The sequence below is a fragment of the Micropterus dolomieu genome, linkage group LG01 (assembly GCF_021292245.1).
Source record: "Micropterus dolomieu isolate WLL.071019.BEF.003 ecotype Adirondacks linkage group LG01, ASM2129224v1, whole genome shotgun sequence".
NCBI classification, from domain to species: Eukaryota; Metazoa; Chordata; class Actinopteri; order Centrarchiformes; family Centrarchidae; genus Micropterus; species Micropterus dolomieu.
In genome coordinates, this window is record NC_060150.1 from 856,875 (window position 1) to 868,892 (window position 12,018).

Consider the following 12,018-nt stretch of genomic DNA (forward strand, 5'->3'; position numbering starts at 1 on the left):
CTAATCACTGAGGAGGGAGGAAGAATGTGGGTGGCGAGCGAGCGTCCTATAGGCCCATTGAACCTATTGAAGGAGTCTGTCTGTAGACTTCCCTCAGCCTGATTCCCCTTCACCTTGAACCCTTTGATGATCTTCACATTGTTCCGTCTCCAGCTTCAGCTCCCTCTGCTCACCCCTCAGTGGTTCTCTGTCTCCGTCCCTGAAGGTTCAGTAGCTCCTCGATCCAGGGCTCGTTGTTGGGGGAGCGTCGCACTGACCTGGTGGGTCCGTCATGGCGTTGATATTCTCTCCATCGGGCTGACAGAATATGTCCCAGTCTGTGGCCTCAAAACACCCATTCAGAGTCTCTGTGTCCAGCTCATGGACACACCTTGCTCTTGAACAAACTTACACATCGTAAGTGTGAGTGAGAAATAGGTGTGATATGATCTGCAGAGAGGTGAAGCTGAATGCATTCCTCACATTTGCATTCAGTAAAACATTTGGAAGCGAAGCAGAGAGAGTAGTGTGATTAAATTCTTTAGAGATCACACTGAAAGCATCTGGCAGTTGAACACATAACCCTACATTCCCTATACTGCCAGTTTGTCCTTGGCAGCATCGCAAGCTTGTCCATCTTATTCACCAGGGACCTCACAGTCCCCATCGATGGGAGAAAAGGTTCATTATTCCACCGCCTCGCTCCCGGTATGATGCCAGACTTTCCTCCCAGGTATCCCCTCTTCAGAGCCCCTCCGCTCTGGAAGTCCCTCAGACGTGTTTTAGTCCTGTTTCATTCCTCTAAAGTACTTTGTAACTTTGTTTTAAAACGTTCTATCTTAATAAAATGTATTATTATCATCATCATTATCATTGTTGTTACTACAGTAACCACAGCTAGTGTTGTACTTGAATACTGCAATACCGTCTCAAGCAAAGATACATGGTTGTGAGATTAGTAACAGCAAGTTAAGAAGTATATGTGAATGAGTAATATGATGTCAGATGTAACAGTGTACGACAGAAATTTAGATAGTTTAATTATTTAAATATACTTAGAGTTGTCTGCATTTATCTTAATATATAAAGTATATGGTATTAATACATTTAGCTGCTTTTGTACTTTTTACTTGTGTTTTTTCTATATTTACTTCAGTAAAGGATCTGTGTATTTCTACCATTGTTGGTTCTTAACAAAGAGCCTGTAAATAAAATACTTTTATTTTGAGAAACGGCAAAGACGGTGGACTTCCTGTGGCTAAAAAACGGAAGTCACCGTGAGAAACAGCAGAAAGACATCAGAGTGAGCTGCGTGTCTGTAACGGAGTGTGTCTGGAGGAAAAGCTGCTGTAAACATGTCTAAAGTCCAAACGCTGAGAGCTTTTGTCCAGCAGCGACTAAGTGCGGCTGCTGAAGAGATATTTGAGCTGTTTGAAAGAACGATAGCAGAGTACGAGGAGGAACTTTGTGGACAACGCAAACTACTGGACGCTGTTTTCAAGCCTGAAGTCCGGTTACACAGAGCAGGTTTGTGCACTTTACTGCTGATTCTCACTGTAAACTGCCTTTACTGCAGTAAAAGTACTAATACCACTCTGTGAAAATACTCCACTGCGAGTAAAAGTCCTGCATTCAAACCTTCCTTCAGTAAAAGTATGTGAGTATTATCAGCAACATGTACTTACAGTATGACAGTAAAAGTACTCACAGTGCAGCAAAATGTTCCTGTAAAGCTGCGTTCACACCGAAAGCGAATTTAATATTCGCCTCGCTTTACTCGCTTGAGTTGTTGTCCGCTGGACATTTTGAGTGTTCACAGCCCGCTGATACTACAGCTATATGAACACAAAGTAAACACTTGGCTGTGATTTAATTGCAATAAACCGATCAAACTGATGCCGAAATAACTACAATATGATTCCGTTTTGTGAGATATATGAATTCATACTTTGTCAGGTCTGTCAGCAAGGCAGCAGGACGACAACTTTTAAAATACATGTTTTCTGAATGGAGTTCGGCTCGATCAGGGCTATGCTATGCTAACCTGTTCACCGACAGCTGGAATAAAGTTAGTCCAAGAACGACTAGCAAGAATGTTCTCCCAAAGAACAAAAGTTCGTTCTTTGCATTGTTGGTTTTGAGAAACACCCATAGTGATGCTTAAACAGCTTTTAAAGGTAAAAAATGGACCGCAGATTCAGATGGATTGCTGAGACACAGGTTCATTTAAACAGAGTACATAGGGGCGATACGGCCAAAAATGTTACCACGATAAAACATTTCATATCATTCAATATCGCTAATCATCACATTAAATGTCAAATTTAATAATTTCTTTCAAGTTTAAAGGCTCATTTTTGCTCCTGAGTAAAAATTGAAGAAACGAGATGGTTAATTATCTGGTTAAACTTTTCTTTGTGGTCAGAATGTGACAAACACTTGATGCCAAACAGTGGATCACTTCACAAGTCTGAGGTAGAACATTCAAAACTATTATGATAAATTCTTTTTCAACAAATATGATTAGTAAATCTTTTTTCAGTCCCTTTTCCTCAACAAAATAAATGTTTTTATAGAAAAATTAAAGGCTTATTTGTCCGTGATCCAATTAATTAAACCAAATATTTATTGACAATATATTGAACATTTATTATATTCATAATGAGGAAAATTATATTGCGATATTTATCATTGTTTTATTGCCCAGCCGTAACTGTACGTAAACCTTTTCCCTGAACTGGAGAATCAAGAAGTACTTGACTCAAAAGGTACGTGAGGTGTTTGTGTGTGGGTGAACTGCAGGATGAGGAGGTAACGGCATAGCGTGAAATGGTGAGTGGGTTTCATCCCTCTGTATTCTTTATGAGAGTTTCTTTGATTTTAATTAGCCTCTTGTATTATGCTTCTGCTGCTGTAGCCCATCTGCTTCAAGGTTCGACCTGTTGTGCGTTCAGAGATGGTATTCTGCATACCTTGGTTGTAACAAGTGGTCATCTGGAACCAGTCTGTCCGTTCTCCTCTGACCTCTGACATCAACAATGCATTTTCGTCCACACAGCTGCCGCTCACCAGATATTTTCTTTTTTTCGTACCATTCTCTGTAAACCATAGACATGGTTGTGCGTGAAAATCCCAGCAGATCAGAGTTTCTGAAATACTCAGACCAGCCCGTCTGGCGCCAACAACCATGCCATGATCAAAATCACTTAAACCCATTCAGATGCTCAGTTTGAACTTCAGTAAGTTATCTTGACCACATCTACATGCCTAAACACGCATTGAGTTGCTCCCATGTGACTGGCTGATTATCTAGTTGTGTTTACAAGCAATTGAGTGGGTGTACCTAATAAAGGTCTCAGGTTATCAGAGTAGAAGATTTCCAGATAGCAGGGATGTGGTGAAGTGAGGCCTGGACGACATGGTGGAGGACGTCACTAAACTGGTCAGGACAGTATCACAACATGCACCCAAAAATGTAATTGGGCCGGAGGCCATCCTGATGTTGTTATGAGATCCCTGACACATTCCTGACTGGTGAAAGTATCAGCATTCAAAATATTTGGCAGATAAATCTCAATTTTAGGAGGTTTCCTGTTTGATTCCACATTTTTCTTAAACATTGTTTTATCTGTTTCATCTCATTGCTCACTTCTTTGGTCACTTATTTTTTCCCTGGTTATTTCTTGTATAACCATGCCTTTCTACTGGTTTTTAAGGGCTGGTATTTCATTCACATTTGGCCCTTCAAATTGATCTGTGCGAACTGTAAAAGTAATTGATAAGCACAATGTGCAAGTATTACAACTACCGTAATATTCCTCCTCTAACTGCTCAACAGTCAGACTGGCCTTTGGGACACCATGCCAGTTGCTCTGTAGGGCACTTGAGCAAGAGAGAGAGAGAGACTACAAGCAGATAACAAAGTTATAAAAAAGATGTAAAGACATATGTGTTCATCCCACATTGATTGTGCACCAGCATACAACCTCCTCCTCAAGATCCTCAATACTGTTGAGATTCTGCAGCTGAAACTGTAAGAGAAACTGGATAAGATGGCAAAGGTTTGGGTAAATTAAGAAAACAGACAAAATAATAAATATATAAAAATTTGTACAAAAACAAAACACTTTTTGAATAATAATCCTTGCAAGTTTTTACTGGCTATCTGTAATGCTAGAATAAGCTGTTTCCCCACACATAGACTTGACTTGGACGGACTGCCATGGTAGAAAGAAATTATTTTCCATTAAAGGAAAGTGACAGAAATGTCTGTATGATGTCAGTTATAGTCTCAAGAATGAAAGAATATCAGAATCTTCATGTCAGACTTTTAAAATATCTGAAATTGAGAGATTGTGAGATTTTTAATACAATGAGAAACTACATTTAGTCTACACATCAGGGCTGTCCGCTATTCAAGTTGAGTACAGTAAGTAAGTAAGATGAAAGTTTGATTTCCAACACATAATTGCAAATCCAAATGTTTGACTATAATTATCTTTATTATATTACTTCATCCAAGGAGGCAATGAAATCGTCATGTCTGTCTGTTTGTCACCACGATATCTCACAATGTTCTGAGCCTTATTGCCGAGTTAACCAAAAGTGACAGCCTTAAACACTGATACAGTATGTGCCTTGTAAAATCAATTAGGATATTGTAAATCCTCACCTTGTGCTGTTTTTAGAACTGAAAACTCAAAAACAATGTGTTCATTAACTTACCAGTTGCTAGATGCAGCCGTTGACAGAAACACTGCAGGCAAGTCGATGGTTTTGTTCAACAGCCATGACGATGTTTGCACACCTGTCAGTCTTTGCTTAGAACCCCAAGATGTGAGTGAATCCTTCAGCCCCTGGCAGATTATTTTTGGCAGTATGGTCCTCTGGAAACATATGCATGCATCTGCTGTGAAGAGCTTACTTTGCGTCGATGTAATGAATGACTCGCATAAGGCTCAGATGTACTGCTGGACCATAGCTAGGTGGTAAGAGCAAAGTATTTCACTCTTTGCAAAGATGAGGCAGTGCAGTTTGGGGGGGAAATGTTTTCTGCCCGAGTCCCACACTTTAAAACTACATTTCCTTGTTCATTTTTAATTTTCAAAATACTACACAATTGATTATTGTTGTGGTACAGGCTGCTTGCACTGCCAACAGAACGACAACACAGTGGACAAAACTTGTGGGCAGACTAACATGGGCCTGCACTTTCATCCTCTCAGTTTGAGTGCTGGTACGTTTTCAGGTTGAGATGAGTGAGTGAGATTTAGTGTGTTTATTGTCTTGGTTGGCACTGACCAACAGCATTCTGCAGACCGTTTTAATCTGCACTTCATTGCTTTGGTGAGATCCAAACCCCTCTCTTATGACTGATGTAATGTTACCTTTTTTTGACAGCAATTTCCAAAGGACATCCACTTTCAGAAGCTCTAACAATGCTGTAGGAAGTATATGTGTCTGCTGTGTGATAGGCTGTAAGATCTCTTCATGTCGAGTAAAGAATGTCCAAACCTAGTCATCATTTGATCACCATCCGTTATCAAGAAACTTTTATCAACCGGCGGTGCTTCTAAATATGTTTTACAAAGTGCATAATTTCTCCACACATTTACGTGGTGTCATTGGTTTAAATGTATTTTATTATTCTCCACAGACGTCCAGCTGCTGTTGGCGAGTAAAGTACAGTTTCCCCTTGAGCAGCAGAATTGGACTCCCAGTCTGGACCAAGAGGACCCACAAGAGCCCCCACACATTAAAGAGGAGTGGACTCCCAGTCTGGACCAAGAGGACCCACAAGATCCCCCACACATTAAAGAGGAGTGGACTCCCAGTCTGGACCAGGAAGACCCACCAGAGCCCCCACACATTAAAGAGGAGTGGACTCCCAGTCTGGACCAAGAGGACCCACTAGAGCCCCCACACATTAAAGAACAACATGAACTCTGGACCAGTCAGGAGAGAAAGAAGCTTCCAGAGAAAACTCAGTCCTCACAGCTTCATCAAAGACTAACTGAACAGATGGAAACAGAAGCTGATGGAGAGGACTGTGGAGGACCAGAACCAACCAGGAACTCAGATCCAGGTAGGCTTTTACAACCAGATACTTCAGACTCCTCTGAACCTGAGACTGATGACAGTTGTGATTGGGAGGTGACCAAGGAACCTCAGTCAGGTTCAAACCCTCTGCAAAACAATGGAATACCTGCAAGTCTGGACCAGGAGGGCCCACCTGAGCTCCCTCGTATTGAAGAACAGGAGGAACTCTACACCAGTCAGGAGAGGGACAAGCTTCTAGGGCTGGAAGAGGCTGATATCACCAAGTTTACATTCACTCCTGTCCCTGTGAAGAGTGGGGATGATGAAGAGAAACCTCTGTCCTCACAGCTTCATAAACAGATGGAAACAGAAGCTGATGGAGAGGACTGTGGAGGACCAGAACCAGCCAGGAACTCTGACCCAGATAGACATTTACAACCAGATACTGATGACAAGACGTCAAACTCCTCTGAACCTGATTCTGATGACAGTTGTGACTGGGAGGAGACCAGGGAACCTCAGTCAGGTTCAAACCCTCTGCAAAACAATGAAGTATCTGAACGTCATCAGGAATGTAATACTGGAGAAACATCAAGTAGCACCTCTGAATGTGCAACAAGCTTTGGCGACAAGAGACAGCTGCAGGAAGACAAAGGTCTCAATAGACAACCAGGAGAGAAACCATTTAGTTGTTCCGTTTGTGGTAAAAGATACATCTGGAAGGCCTCCTTAACAAAGCATAGGAGAATTCATTCAGAAGGAAAACGTTTCAGCTGCTCAGTTTGTAAAAAAGGTTGCAGTGACAAAAGCGAATTGTCCATACACATGAGAACTCACACTGGGGAGAAACCCTTCATTTGTTCTGAATGCGGGAAAAGATTTGGACGAAAGCATAGTCTGGATCAACACTCGATGGTCCACACAGGGGAGAAACCTTTCAGTTGTTCTGTTTGTGGTAGAAGATTTGCACAAAGAATACAATTGACCTTACACTTGAGAGTTCATACAGGAGAAAAACCTTACACATGCTCAGTTTGTAAAAAAAGTTTCAGTCAAGCTAGTGCTTTGTCTGTACACCTAAGAATCCACACAGGGGAGAAACCATTTAGTTGCAAAGTTTGTGGTAAAACATTTGTAACACAGGGACAATGGGATCAACACATGAGAAGCCACACTGGGGAGAAACCATTTAGGTGCAAAGTTTGTAATAAAACATTCTCTCAGTACGGTCATGTCAAAAACCACAAGTGTGCTGGTGAGAGCAGAGGAACTAAATGAAGCTGCAGAGATGCTCGTTGAGCTGATTCCTTCCAGCAGGACTGAAGTACTGAGGACAAGACTTTGCTCAACTCTGATCAGTTCACTGTGACACAGACTCCAAAATAAGTCGTGCTTCATCTTTTCAGCTATGAAGCCATGTGATCATTTTAATTCAGTTTTTAGTTGTGTCTACATTATTTTGTGGTTTTTATGGAACTCCACTTTTTGGTATTCATTAATTTAATAGTATTTTATGTCACCTGTACAGCACTGTGTTTTGAAATGACTTGACTCCAATCCCAACGTGTCTCTGATCATTCCATTTATTCAGACTCTCTCCAACCAGCAGAAGCAGTTTCTATACGAGCAAATCTGTAAAAGGTCAGTAAGAACAATGTTAAACCCTCATTTCAGCTTTTTTAATGATTAGATACAAGTAATCTGGAAGAAATAAGTTTATGATGATAACTTCTTATTAACAAACCGCTTTCTCTGATCATTCCAGTCTGTAAAAATGAATTTTAATCGTAAATCTTGCGGTGAATAAAGAATATTTGACTTGTTTCGGGTGTTTTTTAAAATCTAGTGTTTTTATTTTTCAGTTATCTATGAGGTGAATCAATTTGATGTTTAATGCTTTAATAATAGTGTTGATTTTATTATTTGGAAAACCAAATAGTTATGGATCAAATAGCCATTTATAGATCATCTGTAGCATTAACTGTAAATGAACTGCATCTATAGTGACATAATAAACAAGTGAATGAAAATATTTGTGTGATTCTGCTGACATGTTCAGTAACTCAGTGTTAGGCTGCGTTCAGACTGCAGGCCAATGTTACCCAAATCAGATTTATTTGCTCATGTGACTCAGATCTGATCTTTTTATGACCGTGTGAACAGGCCAGGTCACATGGAATCTGATCTTTTCCAGTTCGGATTTGGGCCACTTTCATATGTGGTCCAAATCTGATACAGATCAGATCTTTTTAAATGTGACCTGTGTCTGGCCACTCAGGTCGCATTTAAAAAGATCCGATCTGAATTGATACGACTTTGACGTCACTCTAGATCATCAATTGTCACAGTTCTGCTGTAGATGGAGCCGCAGTGAACGAAAAAGCTCCACAAAAGCCATGACACCTGGAATCCACCTGACCGCGAGCTCTCTTCTGAGTTACGGTGGAGAGAGAGCGAGAGGGAGTGAGTTGTGGGGCAGGTGTGTTGTACAGTGGCAGAAACCGTAATGAAAAGAACAGAAAGTTGTGAACACGTCATAATTCAGGAGCACTGTGATCCGTGAGAGGACAAAGAAAAACATGAGTCTCCCGTGAGCTAACCTCTGTGGCTCCTTGTTTACTTCTGTAGCCTAAAGACAGGAATTAATTCAGAGGACAACGAGCTGGTAATGTCATACATGCCTGTTATGTATTAATAACAAGACTAGAGATTACTAGACAATCCAGAAACGATATTTCAGTTTTATTGTCTGCTCTCAGTTCAGATTGTTGGTAGAGCAGAAATGTTTCCTCTGCCAGATGTGTCCAGTTTGTATTTTTATGAATCGTTCTGTGACCAGACAACTGTTGTTTTCAGTCCCTGATATGACATGTCTGTCATGTCTATGTGATGTCTGTGAGTTTTGTGAGCATGCTTTAATTTCCTGAGGAAGTAAAGCCTCTGTTGCATGCAGAGGGCAGAGTGCTCAGTGCATTTAGATGTCCTGTAATGTATTACACACACTATATATATATATATATATATATATATGAAAGAGAGAGAGAGAGAATTCAAGGCGTTCATTTTTATTGTGAATTGGGGTGGTGATGGTGCATAGATAAGATGCTTGCCTTTGGTGTGGGAGACCTGGGTTCAATTCCCACTGTGACACATCCACCATTGTGTCCCTGAACAAGATACTTAACCCCTAGTTGCTCCAGAGGTGTGCGACCTCTGACATGTATAGCAATTGTAAGTCGCTTTGGATAAAAGCGTCAGCTAAATGTAAAAAAAATAAAATAATATTTGAATTGAATCTGATCTGGGTGGTGCAGTGGTTAGCACTGTCGCCTCAAAGCAAGAAGGTTGTGGGTTGGTCATTTTAGGCCTTTCTGTGTGGAGTTTGCATGTTCTCCTCATGTCCGCGTGGGTTCTCTCCAGGTGCTTCGGCTTCCTCCCACCGTCCAAAGACATGCAGGCTAGGTTGATTGGTATCTCTAACATTGACCTGTCAAGGGTGTACCCCACCTTTCGTGTGTGTCCTTGTGTGGCCTTCCTGAAACGGATAAAGGCAGGATGCACAAACCACATTAAGTCAGGTTTTTCTGTTATCTGGGATTTCTTAATTCTGCTTTTGTGAAAGTCCTCAGAGGGCTCTTTTAATAAATCAATTTAACATCTGTTTTGTTCTGTTTGATATTGCTCAGACATGGACTGTTTGTTAGTTTTTGTTTGTTGTTGTTAGTGTTGTAGTTAGTCTGTGTGGTTGCTCTCACCACTTTTACCCCTCACCCTCACTAACTGATCTATTTCAACTTCTATAAACATTAATTTGGCTAAAAGGTTAAAGATTATTCACCTTAATATCAAGAGCCTTTCCTCAAAAATTGATCTTCTTAGAGCATGGGTTACACTTTATAGACCTAGTATTACCACCATTTCTGAGACATGGTTACATAGTAAAATTACAGACGAGCAAGTAGAAATATGTTCTGTATAGAGCTGATAGGCCCACTAGAGGAGCTGGGGTAGCTATATATGTTGCTTTAAATTTAGTTTCGGAACGTGTCTCACCCAATGTAGAGCCAGTTAATTTGTCTTTTTATCAATATTATTTTTCTTAAAAATAAAAATTTAACTATTTACATATATTAAATATTTACAGGCCTCCCACTGATTCTATAAATTGTATTTTGTCAACTGTTAATTCTCTTGTAAGGCAAAATGAAATGATTTTAATAGCAACTGGCTAGATCATACCTCCTCTGCGTAAAAAAAACTTATTTGGTAGTGTAAATCTCACTCAATTAATTAAGGAACCCATCCCTGCTGGATTGGATCCTTGTCACTAATCCTGATAGGATAATTACTTCAGGTGTTATATCTGACTGTTTTAAGGCAAGGCAAGGCAAGTTTATTTATATAGCACATTTTAACAACAAGGTAATTCAAAGTGCTTTACATAAAACATAAAAGCAACAGGGAAATATCAAAAAGTTTAAAAGCAACATATATAAATATAATAAAAGTTACAGTGTTACAATCAGGGTTTAAAGAGTTAAATGGATAAAAGCAATGATAAAAAGCTAAAAACAAATAAAAAGAAAACAGGACAGCAAAAGTTACAGTGCAGTGTAAGTTATCAATAAATATTTAATTAAAAGCAATGGTAAAAAGAAAAGTCTTCAGTCTTAATTTAAAAGACCTGCAGTTATCTGGGAGTTTGTTCCAAATATACGGAGCATAATAACTGAACGCTGCTTCTCCTTGTTTAGTTGTGACGCAGACCTGCCCCAGACGACCTGAGAGGTCTGGATGGTTCGTAACGAAGCAGAAGATCAGAAATGTATTTTGGCCCTAAACCATTTAGTGCTTTATAAACAGCAGGATTTTGAAATCAATTCTTTGACATACAGGAAGCCAATGTAAAGACCTCAGAACTGGAGTGATGTGATCCACCTTTTTGGTCTTAGTGAGGACTCGAGCAGCAGCGTTCTGAATCAGCTGCAGCTGTCTGATGGATTTCTTAGGGAGCCCTGTAAGGACACTGTTACAGTAGTCAAGTCGACTGAAGATAAATGCATGGATAAGCTTTTCCAGATCCTGCTGAGACATAAGTCCTTTAATCCATGATACATTCTTCAGGTGATAGTAGGCTGACTTTGTAATTGTCTTAATATGGCTCCTCAAATTCAGGTCTGAGTCCATGACCACACCAAGATTTCTGGCTTGATTTGTGGTTCTTAACATTAGAGACTGAAGTCGAGCACTGACTTTCAATCATTCCTCCCTGGCTCCAAAAACAATAACTTCAGTTTTATCCTTGTTTAATTGAAGAAAATTCTGGCACATCCAATCGTTGACCTGCTCAATACAGTTACTCAGCGCCTGTATGGGATCATAGTCCCCTGGTGAAATGGTTATGTAAATCTGTGTGTCATCTGCATAATTATGGTAACATGTTTTGTTGTTTTTCATAATCTGAGCCAGTGGAAGCATGTAAATGTTAAACAAAAGAGGCCCCAGAATGGAGCCGTGGGGAACTCCACATGTAATTTTTGTCAGCTCAGATGTGTGATTACCTATAGACACAAAGTATTCCCTGTCCTTTAAGTAGGATTCAAACCATTTTAGTACTGTGCCAGAAAGTCCAACCCAGTTCTCAAGTCTGTCTAGTAAAATGTTGTGGTCGACCGTGTCGAATGTAGCACTGAGATCCAATAATACTAAGACTGAAATTCTGCCACTGTCAGTGTTTAAATGGATGTCATTGAAGACCTTAACAAGAGCCGTCTCAGTGGTGTGGTGTGGTCGAAAACCTGACTGGAAGACATCAAAACAGTTATTTAGTGCCAAGAAAGCACTAAGCTGTTGAAAAACAGCTTTTTCAATGATTTTACTTAAAAATGGGAGATTTGATATGGGCCTATAATTGCTCATTAGTGAACTGTCTAGATTGCTCTTTTTTAAGAGTGGCTTAATGACTGCAGTTTTCAGGGCCTGTGGGAAAAGACCTGAGAG

General features: G+C 40.1%; 1 protein-coding gene across 5 annotated transcripts in view; it reads left to right on the forward strand.

Annotated features, from left to right (window-relative positions):
• The first annotated feature begins 1,235 nt into the window (after nt 1–1,235).
• Nucleotides 1,236–12,018, forward strand: part of LOC123971598 (oocyte zinc finger protein XlCOF6-like) — a 19,228-nt gene continuing 8,445 nt past the window's right edge. The window contains exons 1-2 of one of the 5 annotated variants that reach the window (XM_046050526.1): nt 1,253–1,506; nt 5,636–7,841. In XM_046050526.1, the coding sequence (XP_045906482.1) occupies nt 1,335–1,506; nt 5,636–7,296 (1,833 nt within the window). In that variant the 5' untranslated portion in view covers nt 1,253–1,334 and the 3' untranslated portion in view covers nt 7,297–7,841. Of the gene's footprint in view, nt 1,507–5,632; nt 7,842–12,018 lie in introns of those variants that run through there. The other 4 variants (XM_046050545.1, XM_046050512.1, XM_046050517.1 and 1 more) reach the window with 4 other exon arrangements.